General features: G+C 41.2%; 1 protein-coding gene across 2 annotated transcripts in view; it reads right to left on the reverse strand.

Annotated features, from left to right (window-relative positions):
• Positions 1-15,627, reverse strand: part of RNF19A (ring finger protein 19A, RBR E3 ubiquitin protein ligase) — a 104,936-nt gene that overhangs the window by 9,015 nt on the left and 80,294 nt on the right. For both annotated transcript variants that reach the window (XM_019551284.1, XM_019551288.1), the window contains 6 exons: positions 12,235-12,443; positions 10,062-10,206; positions 8,758-8,920; positions 6,805-6,919; positions 4,116-4,277; positions 2,118-2,331 (listed from right to left, as the gene is read on the reverse strand). In XM_019551284.1, the coding sequence (XP_019406829.1) occupies positions 2,118-2,331; positions 4,116-4,277; positions 6,805-6,919; positions 8,758-8,920; positions 10,062-10,206; positions 12,235-12,443 (1,008 nt within the window). The remainder of the gene's footprint in view (positions 1-2,117; positions 2,332-4,115; positions 4,278-6,804; positions 6,920-8,757; positions 8,921-10,061; positions 10,207-12,234; positions 12,444-15,627) is intronic.

The raw sequence follows: 15,627 nt of genomic DNA on the forward strand, positions 1-15,627 counted from the left end.
CCCCGAGCACTACCAGGGGTGACTAGAAATAATGGTCACAAGCTGGCAGAGGGTAAATTCAGATTAGACATCAGGAGGCACTACTTCACTATCAGGGCGGCTAGGATCTGGAACCAACTTCCAAGCGAAGTGGTGCTGGCTCCTATCCTGGGGGTCTTCAAGACAAGGCTTGACAAACACCTTGCTGGGGTCGTTTGACCCCAGTACTCTTTCCTGCCATGGCAGGGGGTTGGACGTGATGATCTGCTCAGGTCCCTTCCAAGCCTACTAACTATGAAACTATGATTCGGAACAGCGATTCAAATCACCGAATTGAATCACTGTCCTCCAAATCGGCCAAATCCAAAGTGAATGCTAGCTGTTTCACACAGGCCTAGTTACTACTACATCCTGGACTGTTTTGACATGCAGTATTTGACCTTACTCGTGAATTCATAATTTCACAATTCACTTGTAGCTACAAAAACCTAAAGACTAAATTACATATGCAACAATATCACCTTAATTGCCATTTCCAGTTTTAGCTCTATAATGCCAGAAAAGTCTTCCCACCCTACCTTTTTCCCCTCACTGTCTTATTAACTAAATGTGACTGAATTAAAAGGAAGATGTTTAAGGGAAGACTAAGGCTTATCCTTGCTAGGTAATGTACCTGTTCTTAAAACAAACAGGTAATTCTAAAGAGCAACTGTATCTTGGTTCTTTAATGGTTCTGGCTTACAGGTGTTCTGCACCTTGGTTTCTATGGCTACTTTGCATATAAATTTGTGATTCTTAAAGTATGAAAACACAATATGCTTGTTCTATGAATACTGGTCAAACTACATCTGCATCTCTGCATTTTACAGTATACAAAGCTGTCAAAGAAAACAGAACTAGCTTTTGGGGCCCCAAGGCATTTATAAACTCTATTTCAGGTGTGTTATGAGGGGATGAAGACAAAAGAGGAGTCTTAGCAATGTAATTGGGCAGTTATTCAGGTTTAGACACAGGCACATTCTTAGTCCTGTTCTAGTACTAAAATGTAAAATGCTTGGATGAATAATTACAATGCTCATAACATGAGACAGATACTACTTTTCCCCTGCTATTTTAAACATGGGATAAGTACAATCAATTACAGTGCATCAGAACAGGCATACTAAGGATATACAAAATTGTGATATGGGTAATTGTGGGTAGAAACAAAGTAAAAAACTAAGTAGTTTTATTGTAGGCTTTTACAATAGGTTGTTCGTCCAAGCATCCTCCTGCAGTGATACATCTGTCTTGGTCTCCTTTGCAGTCTCCAGGGTTTACTTTGCTGTTTACTTCCCTCTCTACAGCAAGGGTCACCTCCCCTGCCACCTAGAAAAGGAAAATTCTCTCTCCAGAGTCCAATTCAAGCTATGATTCCAGACATAGCCTATTAGTAAATATCTGTCAGCAGTTCTCTCAAGAGGCAGAAAATTTACAAATCTCTGTTCAAAGACAAGTTAAGAACAAGCAGTTCTCCAGCCTTTTTTATTCCAAGATTTCCACTTAAGAATTTATTTCCACTTTCAATTCATATGCCTGTGTTCTTGAGCCTTCTGGCAATCCTGTGCTCTTCTCGGATTGCAGGACTTCTATGGTTTCACTGGAGTGTTCCACTCCCTGCCTCTTTTCATCTTCAAGTCCCATCCCTGCCAAACTCCTTCTCAAGGAAAACTTCTTGAAGAATCAACCCACTTGTTCCTGGGTTGAACCTGTCCTGACTGACCTGGCTTTTCATTATCTGGAGCCTCTGCATGAGCCTTTCACTCAGTAGGATTCATATGCCCAGTCAACTTTTTCAAGTCCTTTGAGCCAGCTCTCTTCCACAGTCTCCACCACTCTCCAGGTAACTGTTCAGCTCCTCATTTCTGCTTCTCTCTCTCAACTGCATCATGAGTCTTTATAGCAGCCAGATACCTTCTACCAGGTCCTGCTGGGGGGCAACTGACAGGTGAACTGGACTAGTGCACCCTTAAATGGGGTCAGCCACCTGTCATAGGTTCATTTTAAACTGGCTGTCTATCTACACATTACGAAATGAATAACCAATGCTATTTATGTTGAAAGATGGATATCATGGAGTGGAAAATGTTTCATCTTACCTGTTAAAACAGTTGACCATTGCGCTTCCTGATAGACTCCCTGTTATACTAGCTCCAGCTAGTGCCATGGTGCTAGCAGTTTCACTCAGGTTATCTCGAATGGCTCCTATTCTATCCATATGGCTACCACTTGCACTCAGGCTGCCGGTCAGTCCTCCCACACTTCCTTCCCCTATGCTAGGGTTATGTCGTGCCTCTGCCACAGAAGTAGTATCTATGTAAAAACAGAAAAATCTTGAAATTCATCAGAAACAAAGCTTTTATTCTGCCTTAAAATATAGATATGAAATATTGCTTCTGCAGTTACATGAAAAAGACCTGGACACAATCTAGATGATTTGTTGAAACATACTACAAACATTTACAACATGAAGAAAAATCAGAACTTGTTTGAGACTGCCATAAAAGGTTGTGTTTGAGAAGTTGCTGGTAAGTTTCAAAGTATTGTAAGACTACATAGGAATGGTACTCTTGGGTCATCTTACATGCATCTTACCCTGCACCAGAAAGTCTTGCCCTTTATTTAAAAAATGGTACGTTATAACTGTGACAGAAGAGGCCAAGAGGGCTGAGTTCTAGCCTGCTGTTTTTGTGGGGAATACTGGAGGCGGGTGCTCAGAGTGAGCATGGTTTGCTGTAAATTGTCTTAAAAGTAGGACAATCCAGAAGCCCTTTCCATACTAGAGGAAGACAGCAGTCTGGACCTAGCAGCAGGGTCTGAAGATTGCTCTCTGACTATGCTCCATTTTATTGGGTGAGCGTTGTCCCCAGGTTAAGACTACAGTTTTGTAACAATTTGGTACAAAGGGTGGTTGGCTGTGCCTGAAGAGAAAGGGGGAGAAGAAAGGGTAGTGCCAGGGACGACAGTATGGAGTCCAAGGAAGGAAAGAGGGAACTGCAGTGGCATGGTAAAAATTGTTTGTTAGGAGTCAAACAACGTGCTGTGCTGTCTGGGACATTGGCACTGTGGACCACCCCACCACACACACTAACAGAGAGAGCAACCCCCTTCCAAAAAGGACCAAAAAGGAGTTCTCCAAGGTAGGCATGCTAAAGATCAGGGACTGAGAAAAGCCAGGGTCCCAAAGCCAGAGGCTTGGGTCTTGAGAAGCTGGCTCCAGGGGGTTTATTGAGGGGGAGACTGAATAAGGTTACTTCCTGGGGAGTCCCAAGGCAAAGCTCTCTCAAAAGTGGCACTGATTCTGTGACAATAACATTTCTGAAAGGAGCAGCAGAATAATTGCTAATAGATTTGCTTCTCCATAAGGAATGAAAGCTGACAGCATCTACGGAGAAATCATCTGCAAAAATACTCATTTTATATCTCCACTCTCAGCACAGAAGACCTATTATTATTTGGTTAGAACAAATAACAGCTTTTCTGTATCACTTCTTTTTTAACTCTGTTGAGAGCAGAGAAAAGTCTCTGTTTTCCCACCACCAGCCAGACCCAAGCAAAGTTTGAGATCCTTCATGTGGGCCCCCTGAACTCATGCATAACCTCATCAGTTACTTCAGGGATCCAGGTTGGACGCAATTATTCAATATAATGCAGGTCTTTTGGGGTGGGGTGGGGTGAAGGGGAAATGGACTGTTGAAAAAGGTCTGGTAACATATAGAGCATTTTTCATGTTCTTATACAACCCAGGCTAAAAAAAGAAAAGCTTTCACTTAACGTACTACTGGAAGATATTATAGTATGGAGGACCTACAGCATAAAAATATTCAAAGAAAAAAGTATGATAGAAGCTTGGCTGCTTCACTCAATACCCAAAAAGACACCACTGTACTGGCATAGAAACAACTGAATAACCCTCATCCCAGGAGACTTTCGTGGTACAGGCCACAGAGATAAACAGGCAAGAGATGACTTGCATAACTGTTATCTGCATAGAACTTTTCCTGCAAAGAAAGGTCTCTCATGCCCAAAGCTGTCAAATCCAGAAACTAATTGCAAAGCCCTACATTTACAAAAAATAAAGTGCTGAATCTTCTTACCTACGGCTGCATTTGTTCCACCAACATTTATATCATTTTCATCATCAAATTCTATCCTGACACCCTTTCCATTGCCTGCAGACACACCACAACCTCCACTTCGACAGAGGGAGATAGGAACAACTCCATACACATAAGCCAACATAATGGGAACACCAATACCTATAAAGAAAAATGTTAAGTCCTCATATTTAAATATAACTCTTTTATCCAGTATTTTGCATAAAAGCGATCAAAATATGTAAATATTATCTGATCATGCACATAATAAAATTGGAGCATGGAGGAAGAAATGAAGAAAGCTTAGTTTTCAGATGAAATTTGGAAGTAGCTGGAAAGTCATTAAGATGGTATGAGATTTGCAAGTTGTTCCAGACAGTAGGTCCCCACTAGCAGTGAGATATGCAGAGAAGCAGAGGGCTGCATTAACACAACATACATGCTATATCTATTACCTCGTCATTTACAAACACATTCAAAATATATCACACTTCAAATGTCTAAACAAACTTTGTCTAAGAATACTGAAAACTATTTACATGGAAAAGGAGCATGAAGCTATGTCAAACTTCTTTAAAAACAGAAATGCCCACTACTAGTGCTTATAATTGTGGAAGTAGATTTGATCGGGCTTCTGGCCTGCTCGACTAGGAAAACAGACAGAGACCAGAAGTGCTGATACTGTTTATTTCAGTTACATGTTCTGAGATAAGGAATCCTACATACCTTATTACCCTGTGCACAAATGTTTTATTTAATTAAACTGCCTGCATGTCTGTAATTTACTATTGTTTTGTTTCTCCAAGGATGTATTTTTTTCTCTTTCTCTGTCTTAAGTATAAATATGCTTGTAAACTTATAGAGTAGGAGGATTCCTTTGAAACAGACAAGTGGGTGATTCCCCTTACTGTATGGAATTCTCCCAATGATCACAGTATACCCCTAATTAAAGAAAAGCTGGCTCTGTCAGTTCTGATTCAACCACAACGCGAAGTTTAATTTCTTCCACATAATTAAGGGCTCAGCCCTGCTCCCACTGAAGCCAGAAAAAGCTTTTCTAGGGACTAGTAGAGATGAGCTCAGCCCTCGCTATAAGTGTTACTGTGAGATCTGCTTGTTTACTGTGTCCAATTCATTTTCAAATTTTCTCATTTTATATGTAGAAACAAAACTGCTGAGAAAAGCCAATGAAAGGTGCATTTAAAAAGGCTGGTCTGGATTAGGCTGTACTACCACTGCACCACTTCCCACATTGTGGGAGCTCATCATTTGGTATAGACAATCAAGCACTGTGAATTAGACCATTTGACTGCCCTGCTGATGGAAGCCTGTGAAAGCCAGGATAAAATGGCAGGCAAAGCTATGCCAGATGAACACACTGAGGGAGCCAGCAGGAATGAACTTTAGTTCATAAATGCCCAAATAAGGAAGGTCAGATTCCAAGCTCCCTGCCCTGGAAGTCAATACTGCTGCAGGGTTGAGGCAGTGTGGGGCAGCTCTGGTGTTACTATTCAGGCAGCTAAGGGAGTCAGGAGTCTATGTCCCATTGTTCTCTACTTCACAAGCGTAACCAATCATCTCCCCATTTTAACGGTCATTCCAATAATCAAGCCATCTTATTTTAGAGCAATTTTGCTGTCTGCCAGGTCTTCCTTTTTCACACCTCATGCTGCTATGCCTCCCCACACCCAGGATGTTCATTTTTATTTTCATCAACCAGCTGGGATTATTTAGCCTCTGAATTCTGGGACTGTTCCACCTAAACTGGGACATATGGTCACCAGCATTCCCTCTAAGCTGCGTGACATGCACAGCCACGCAAGTGCGCTCATGCCATGCTGCCAGGCGCGCCTGCGTGGACGTGCACACCACACAGCTTAAAGGGAATGCTGGTCATGTTAAGTATAGGGGGTGTACAGCACAGGAATAGAGTCCAGACTAATGAAGTTCCACATTTAAAAAAGTTATTCTCCCCAAATTGTGTAAGATGTTTTTATGTTTAATTTTTCTTTCACTCCTTGAAGAGACACCTTGAAGAGACATGTTTTGGGATCCAACATACAAACTTGGATCTTTTCTTCCTATATATCAGGCAACAAAAACAAAGGTTTTACAAGCCAAAACGTGTGCAGCTCCACTTTTTAAAAAATGCTGTTTGCAATAACACCTATGGAGAAGTTGAGAGAAAGGGAAACAGCTTTGCTTAACCATCAGTGACAAAATCTGGCCATGCAGTGTCAAATATTTAAGCACTGTTAACTTAAAAAAAAACCCTTTTAACTAGAGCTACCCTGACACAGAATCAACAAGACAAACATATGGATCTCCAGCTGTCTTCAGATAGAGACACTTTTAAAAAGCAGCCTTTTCATTTCCTTTTCATGGAAGAAGATTGGGTTTATGAAAGATTGGGTTTTTGATTGCCTCCAGACTATTGGAAAATTGTAAGATTAAAAGCACTGTAAAGGTTTTATTCAGGTGTAGCCCTCCCCAAAGGCTGCACTCTGTTATCTGCTTTTTTCAGTTCACAATATAACCTTGGTCAATCTATCCTTTCAGTCTCCCTAGCTGTAAAAAGGAGCTAGCTTCTCCTAATTCACTGTACACGACAATTATGAACAGTTGTAAAGCATTTTCAAACCTTAGTTTCTAGGTGCTAGCAAAATGCAAAGCAGTAGTATTGGCTTACCTACAGTTACTGCAGCTACAACTGGAGAAACAATTACAGACAAGGTTACACCACCTGCGATAGCCAGGTTTCTCTTGTGCTTCGAAATGTCTTTTCCTTCATAGCGATTGTGAATCTTGAGAGGAAAAAAAAAAGTGTTCAGGATATATTGCAAATGCTGATAAACTGCTGTACGGATGAAAGATGTCTCAGATAATTTGGGCTCTGCTCTGCTATTATGCAATGTTGTGCCTTCAATCAAAGACTATATACTACTCATTTATATCCTGATACAGTCCGTCTTAAAAAGGGGTACTTATCAAAGAAGAAGGACACTCATCTTTTTCTTAAGTTTTTATACAAGTATCTTCAGAAAGTATGCATACACTCAGTCTTACAAATATGATTTCTGAATCCATTTGAAGACAAATTATTAATATTTCTTGCTCTCAGTGATCTTTTTTCCTGAATATTAGAGCAATGACAAAACCGTGCTTTCAGATGTTTTAACAGAACAATGAAAAACTGCTACAGCAGCACTGCCTTCAAGCTGAGACACCAGGAGGCCAGAACTATTTGTGTATACTTGTTAGGATAAACTTTCGAGTTAAGTGTGTGTGTTGGCTAACACTGTTCTTACTGTGTTTCTATTTATCAAGGGGTTTAGCAGGGTTAAAACCCTTACTGATTGTTTGCTCTACAGGACTTTGGAAATTTGACTGTCTACACCCATCTGCAGCAACCAAATAAACAAGGTTTCCCAATTAGCTGTCTGTCACTTGACATCACCTTTGAGGCTGAGGTTATAATTCTAAAATGATAATACTACTCTACTTTGAAGGTCTGTTATGAGTGTAAGTTAATACACGAAAAGCACTCAGTGATGGCATCTTCTAATAACATGGGGCAAGACCTGTTCTAACCAGAAACATCAGACAACAGTCTTCCTTTCTTCCCCTCTTTTCTGGGAGGGTACAAGTAGTATATTAAAACACAGCAGCAGGCACTTCATGAAAACAATGGTAGCAGAAAAGTGAGAGAAAGGGCTGAAAAACTGGTTGGGTAGAACTGCATCACCACAATTCTAAACCAGAAGTAGGAGTCTATTGATAGGAGAAGACAAGAAAAGAAAGGCACGACAGTTTTTTGGATCAGCAAGAAGCTGACTGGCAGGAGTGTGTTTGGATTAATTCAAACTGACAAAGCAGACACAGAGTAGCCTTAGGATTTAAGCAACAGTACAATTAATGTGAAGCATTAAACTATGGAGCAGTTTGAGCCAGAGTTAACTGCTCCTGGGTGCAGCATCTAACTTTGCGCCTGGGACAGCAGCAATATGAGCTGGGGAGGAGCAGGCTCACAGCTGGCTGGGCTGACTGGGCACAGTTTACGCCCATGGTCACTGGCTAACACATGCGTTTCAGCACAGCAAACTGCTACTCTGTACTTGGGACAGTACTATCTTACAGCAGAGTTAATTAGCTTAGTACACCCTAATACTGGTGCACATGTAGACGGTGACCCTTTACTATAGAGCTAATTTAGTCTACTCAGCAATAAAGCACATGTGTAGATATACCCACTCTAGCACGATTAAGTTTTAGTATTTTAACTCTCCAAAATCACCCATTTCAGAAGGCCCATTTCCATGGGACTTTGGCAAATTAATATTTGACCAGGAATCCCATCCAGCTGTGGCTATAATTAAGGAGACAAGGGATGGAAGATTCAGTACTTGTTAAAAAAAAGCCAGCTGGGTGCCCAAATAAGGATTTAAAGGATAACTTTCCAATATTTTGGTCTGCATGTATGTACAAACAGAAGCCACCCTTAAACATCGTTTATCTCTGAAACAAATCACTTTATGTATTTGGGAGCTAACTGGAAATACATAACTGTACCCTTTGTAAATATGCTGCATTTAATATCAGAATGTAAAATCTGAAGCAAGAAAAGAGACAGAATGCACTTTACCTTACGTCCCACATACACAGGGATCCCAATGATCATAGCAGGAATGGCAATACCAGCTATTAAAGCAATCCCTACAGGAGCCCCAACAAGTGTTCCCAGTTGCCACAGTATTTTCTTCTTACGACTCCATGGTTTCTTTCCCCAAAAAGTACAACCTGATGGGCTAATACAAAGAAACTGTAAGTAACTCCAAAGGAGTAACTTCAAACAAAACCACGTTAGTTATTGTTTGATAGGCCAACAGCTAATAAAATTCAAGTTACATATACTGGAAATACTCAGTCCATCAATGATTGCTTGAGATACAGTATTTTGCAAAACACTGGGTGCATCTACATGTGACATTAAGGCAATACAATAAACTACATGTATGCCTGGGACCACAGCAGTCTGAGCTGGGGCGGAGAAGCCCTGGGCTGCTTAGAGGGCTTGGCGGTTCAGCCCTGAGTTTCAGGCAGTGGCGTTGGGGGTGGTTGGTGCACAAAGGTGCAAAAGTGCAGGGCTAGAAGGCAGGCAGCCCCTGCCCCACTTTAGTACCCTCCTGCCCCAGCCAGCCCATCACTGTCTACATATGCGTTTCAGCACACATAACTACTCCGCCATAAGATAATACCATCTCTGACAGTACTATACCACAGCGGAGTTAATTTACTGCACTCTAATACCAGCGTGTGTGTAGACTGTGATGCTTTACTGCAGAGTGAATGTCAACTCTGCAGTAAAGTGCACAAGTAGCTGCACCTACAGAGTGCTACCACATACCACCTTGTGCTGCTAACTCAAATCATTCCCCCTCCATACACAAACAATATGACACCACCAAACAATAAAATTAATTATTAATCATATGAAAAGTATTTCACTGTGCTGTACTGAGTTTGGTCACATCCATCTTTGAGCCTGAACCAAAAGGAATAGAAAATTAAACATTAAACAAATAAAATGAACAAGTTATATAATTATGCACCTACATGGAAAAATTGATGCATTTCACTTCTCATGAAGAGTCACAGGAGCCTGGATTCTCTGCTCCAGTAGTGAGTGAGATGGCCTTAGGACTCAAAGAATCTGACCCTAGATATTTTAGGACAGGCACATATTTGTCCAAATAGAACTTTCAGAATGTGCACTAACCTATAATGACCGCTAAAGGACTTCTGAAATTACATGAAGCCAAAGAGGGGGGCACTAAAGTAACATAAAATCAGTAAACAGAGATTTTATGAATTATGTATGTTCAGCATAAATCTCTCATATGTGCTGTACCTGTTCTATTTCAAAACAAATATTTTTTCTAAACATACCTTAAGTAATGCAAATCTGAGATCTCTTTCATACACAGCCAACAGAATTCACAACCACAGACAGCACAAGTCATATGATTGCAGCTTCCATCGTTCATTTTTATTATGTAAGCAGCACATCGTGGACATGGCTTTATGTCATCAGCTGTTTAAATGAAACAAACATTAAGGTCATACCCTTTCTATGCAAAAATCAACTGAAACAAAAACAAGAAATACTAACAAACCTGACTGATCAATACGATAAGAAGCAGATGCATCTAAAAACTTTAGTATGAATTTACTTTAATAAATCCAGATTTGCGGGTGATTTCTGCTCATGGCCACTTTTGATTTGTACGGTTCAGACCCTAAATACAACAGAACTAATCACAATGACAAGTAGAAACCCAGTGTAATGCTTGAGTAACCACATCACTTAACATGCGCAGCAAGGATTTTCTAAATCTAATGCAACAGATACTAAACATGCACATAAACAAACACTACTGATGCAGGCAATCTTTGCATATAAACATCTTGTCATATTTTAGACTGATATAAGTAATTCTTGTCTTTTGCCCCAATTGTTTTATTTCTCTCTTATATTTAACATACATTTTCCCTATCATTCCATACCTTTTCTTCTTTTTCACTAGTCTGCTCTTGATTTGCCCCCATAGCCACCCCCTCAGCTCTTGCACCCTTCTTCCCACATTAACTTTATAGAAACATATTAGCATCTGTGCCTTACTTGTTTCAATAATATATTATCTGTGCAGCATTCACAACTGAGCTTTAACACTGACATACATACAGCTAAAGGGTTTTTCTGTTAATGAGAAGTGAGGGCACTAAATAAAAATGAGTATGTTCTAAAGATAGCCGTAGACAGGAAAATACAAGCTCTCCCTTCTGTTTTAATCTTAACCATTTCCTTGCTCATATTTAGAATGATGGGTTGCTCACTAATCACAGCAACATAAGTCACATGCAAATCCATCACCCACTGTTGAGCTGGTCAGAAGCTGCCAGTCCTGCACAAAGCAGCCAACAGATTCTGCTGCTATAAATTTATTGCTCCAGTCTCTCTCAGCACCACGGAGGTAGTGAAAAATGAGTGGAAGACTAAAGGTCTGCTGGGGTACACCTGGCAGAGACGAGTCTCCCATAGATCATGAGTCACAATAAACAGTTCCTACACCATCCTTGCCACCAGCTCCAGTGCATGCTCAGGAGAGGCAGGAAGCCAAATTTGATGCACTCTAGCTATTTATTCCCAGATGGCATGTAGTCATTATGGATCTATATTCTTATGGAACAAATCAGCGCAGCCCTAATGGTTGGATCAGAGAATCAGGAAGCTGTAACTGGACCAAAAACGCAACAGAAAATCCTCCACAATACAGGAGTGTGGTATGCCAGCAAGAGGGTCTGATCTGATGAAACTGTGATGGATACAGCATGCAAGTGTTGGACATATTGCCCCACCGATTAGTCACACTCATCCTCCTCCCTTGGAGAGATAAAAGGACTTGATTTTTGGAAATCAGAATTTTGTGATTACTAGCTGCCCAACACTGAAGCATTTTACTGGCAACCTAGATATCTCCCTCATGCTGAGGTAGCAGTTTATTTGCTCTTATGCTAACAGATGTGGATGCTGGTAACAGAGTAATTTAGAATGCATTAGTCTTTTCTAAACACCAGTAACCTTTTGGCTGTTTGAGTTTTATTTACACCAGCATTTATTATTAGAAACCCTGCAAAAACTCAGGCTACAGAGACGATTTGTGTTTCAGTTGCTGAGTTATGCAGCTAGGACAAAATGGTCCAGCCAGCAAGCAAAACCTTGAGAATCCCTGGCTGCAATAACTATGCACTTTGGAGCTATAAAATAACTAAAACAATAAAAAAATCTTGTTACAAATCAAAACCAGCAGCTCCTAACCCACACGATTTCATCATTACTGGAAACCAAACATTTCCTGTGCCTGGACAACTCAGCATTTTTCTTAATCTGAAGCTATATTCATATTTTATATTTCCACAGCACACATAAGAGTTAAGAGGAATGAGGAGCTGGGATAACAATCAACAGCCATCAGACATTTCTTTCCTCTGAAATATCAAACATGTAAGTAGTTATATAAATGTACAAGAAAGACATTTTACAGATACAGTTCATAAATACCTGCTGCTCCTGACTCCTGGCTATAACTAATGGATGAAGAACGAATTGTTCTCAAGCGCAGACTTTGGGCTCTTTCTTGGCGAGCAGCATCACAGGTCTGGTTTGGATGCCAAATCTGTTTACAGTGATAGCAGAACTCAGTTCCACAGCCTTCACGTTCACAAGTAAGTTTGGGACAGCTGGCACAGCCAAAAGCGATCACAGCATATCTTAAAATGATCAAGAAGCCAGGAGAAAGAGTGTTAATACATAATTTCCATCTGGTGACAAAAGCTTGCACTGTAGCTAAAGAAATAGCTTCATTATGTCCTGCTGCAGTGGGAAGAAAGGAGATAAAATGGGGCTATCCAAAAGGCCTGCCTCTCACATTGCAGCCAGAACTGTACTGAGAACACAAACCCTATATCCAGGAGCACTAGGAGCCATGCAGCACCTGCTCTGCCCCTTCCTCCCCACCCCATGCCACAGGAAGAAAGCAAGACAGATGAAAATCTACAGAGCTGTGACAGGAACAGCTTAAGCAGGTACAGATTGGCACAATTAGTATGTTCTTCAGTTTTAACTGAACACAAAACTCAGTCTGCCCCAAAGCCCTTCCTAGCCCCGTCTTACAGCTTCCTTCTTCATCCTAACCTTCATTTCCTCCTCCTTTCCCCTTTTGCCTCACTATCCTTCTTTTGTCTGCATTTCCCTCATTCCCTCCTAACTGCCCCCATTTTGCTTTAGGGATTAGTTTCAGGTTTACATTCAGTTATCTGGGTCTTTCCCCACATATTGTCCTTCTCTCACTTCTAGATCTGTTGTTTTTTGTCCTGTCCTCCATCGTGTTCCACTTGCATTTTTTTCTGGCTTTTAGATGCTAAAGCTTTATCTCAGGCTGCTGTTTATGTAGCCTTGAAGTTTCAATACCAGGATCCTGGGAAATTTCCAAGCTTGTGCCACACAATGATACTAAATATATTAAGTTCTGTTTGGAAAGCAAGGCTTCTGTTTTTCCATATTGCCACTAGGGTTACAAAAGCATGTCTGGCTTTTGCTGTTCTGACTTTAACGCCTTCATCAGCTCCACCTGGTTCACCTACAATGCTGCCAAGATACATAAAGTGCCCAACCTCTTCGATGTCATTTGCAAAATCTGTTGTTCTTCCCATGTAGGGTTGATTCTCAGTTTCTCATGGCTATTTTGTTTCAACACTGATTTTCAATTCCACTGAGCATGTGTAGGTCCAGAGGTCATTCACTTCAGCTTCTATGGTCTCTTAAGGTGTAGAACAGGAGACTGATATCTGCAAAATCTAGGTTTTTCAACCTCTGTGTGGGAGCTCATCACACTGTTCTTCAATACCTGATCCACTACCAAATAATAAACTCATGGGAGACATAAGGCATTCTCATCTGATGTCTATAATTACCTCTGGCAGTCTGGCAGTTCACTGTTACTCAGTTATGTGACATGTCTGATTTTCAAAATTTCTGAGGGACCCATAGTGGCATAGCAATTTCCATTAGATCCTTCTATTGATGGCATTGGGGGCTTTTTGAGTCTGTGAAATACAGAAGGAGTAACAGCTGCCATTCAACCAAGTACTTTAGGTCAACACACAGGGTTACTATGTATATAGTCAAAGTAAGTTTTCCTCATCTAAACCCAGTCATGGATATACTGCTTTCTCTAATCCAACTAAGGGTGTGGGAACACTATACATTACTAAGTTTATTTTAGATTTTATTCTGCAGTAAAGTGATAAGGCAAGGACACATGACCAGTTCACTCCCAAGCTAGCTTTCTGCAGCAAGCACTATTACAGGACCTTGCCAGTAGACTGCAGGAAATCTGCAGGAAGCTACTGAGCAAGTAGCTACCCTTTGGTTGTAATTTACTAAGGGAGGGACGGACATACAACACTTACTCCATGGTAACAAGCCTTGAGATAAAAGTTCCAGAAGTGTTTTTGTAGGGTAATTTCACAGTGGAAAAGAGAAGCGTACTCTGTAGAAATGCTATCTGCTCCACTACAGTGTAAAATTTGCTGGGGGGGAGGGGAGAAAAGAAGGGGGCACGGGGGAGAGAGAAAGAACACCCAATGCTTAGCAAAAGGAGCCCTCCCTCTTCCTGAGGGAAACAGGGTCTAAGCGCTATTCTAATGCAAGCAAGCAAGCAAGCAAACAAACTGATCCACCCCATGCTGCCAACACACCTCTTTGTAAGGCAGAGGAAGCCATCTAGCCCACCCCCTTCCCCACTTTTTCCCACCCCTGGGCAAAGGTCCATGACCAGCATATTTTGCAGACTCCCTATAAAGCAGCTTGCATTCTCTCTCTCATTAATCTTACACCCATCTGTCTGTGCTCAAACAGTATTATATCTTTTCTGCTGCATTCAGAATACACGAGTAAGGAGTTGCCTTGCAAGGCTTTTCATACACTGCACTAACAGAGATTAAGTTACTGGGTCATTTTACTGATGAACTGTTTTGCATACAGTTTCTCACATGAAACATTTATATAGTAGGTGCATAATTCCTGTAGTTATTCAACCATTTTAAAAATCTAAAGACTAGAGCCATACTCAGTGGGTTAGTCCCTTCAGCATAACCATACAGTTTTGTTTTTACAGTTAAAAGGACATTCACACTGCTACACAAAACCAACAAAAACAGCACAGAAGAGTAACAATAGCAAAACAGATGCTACAACAAGAGTGCTCCAAGTTCAGATCTTTTCTCCAGTCAAGAGTCAAAGGTGAAAAGTACTGAATAAACCTTTCAGACTTGAAGAGCAAAGGAAGAGAAAGCAGCATCTCAAATTGCTGTTTTGCTGACCCACTCAAAGAAAAATGATGACGTGTTTCAGATGTCACTGAAAAATTTACTTCAATCCAACTCTGCTGGAAAGGGTCTGTCTGTCTGTCTGTACATTGACCTGAAAACGGGAAACACTGTAACTAACATTCACAGCCATTAAGCAATACTGAAGACCTGGGGTTGCTTTTATTCAAAAACAGAATGCGCATCAACACTGACATGTGCAGGGTGCTGCACTTGGGCAGTAGTAACCAGCTGCACACTTATAAGATGGGAAACTCCCTTCTTGAGAGCATGGAGGCAGAAAGGGATCTTGGAGTCATTACTGACTCCAAGATGAACATGGGCCGACAATGCGAGGTCACGGCTGGAAGGGCTAACCGGACCTTGTCATGCATCCACAGGTGTATCTCTAGCAGGGACAAGGAGGTGATCCTCCCCCATGCAACACTGGTCAGGCCACAGCTGGAGTACTGTGTCCAGTTCTGTGCGCCCCATTTCAGGAGGGATGTGGACAAGATTGAGAGGGTCCAGAGGAGGGCCACTCGCATGATCTGGGGACAACAGGGCAGACCCTACAATGAGAGAC

This window comes from Crocodylus porosus, unplaced genomic scaffold, assembly GCF_001723895.1.
Source record: "Crocodylus porosus isolate Cpor-Errol unplaced genomic scaffold, CroPor_comp1, whole genome shotgun sequence".
Lineage (NCBI taxonomy): Eukaryota > Metazoa > Chordata > Crocodylia > Crocodylidae > Crocodylus > Crocodylus porosus.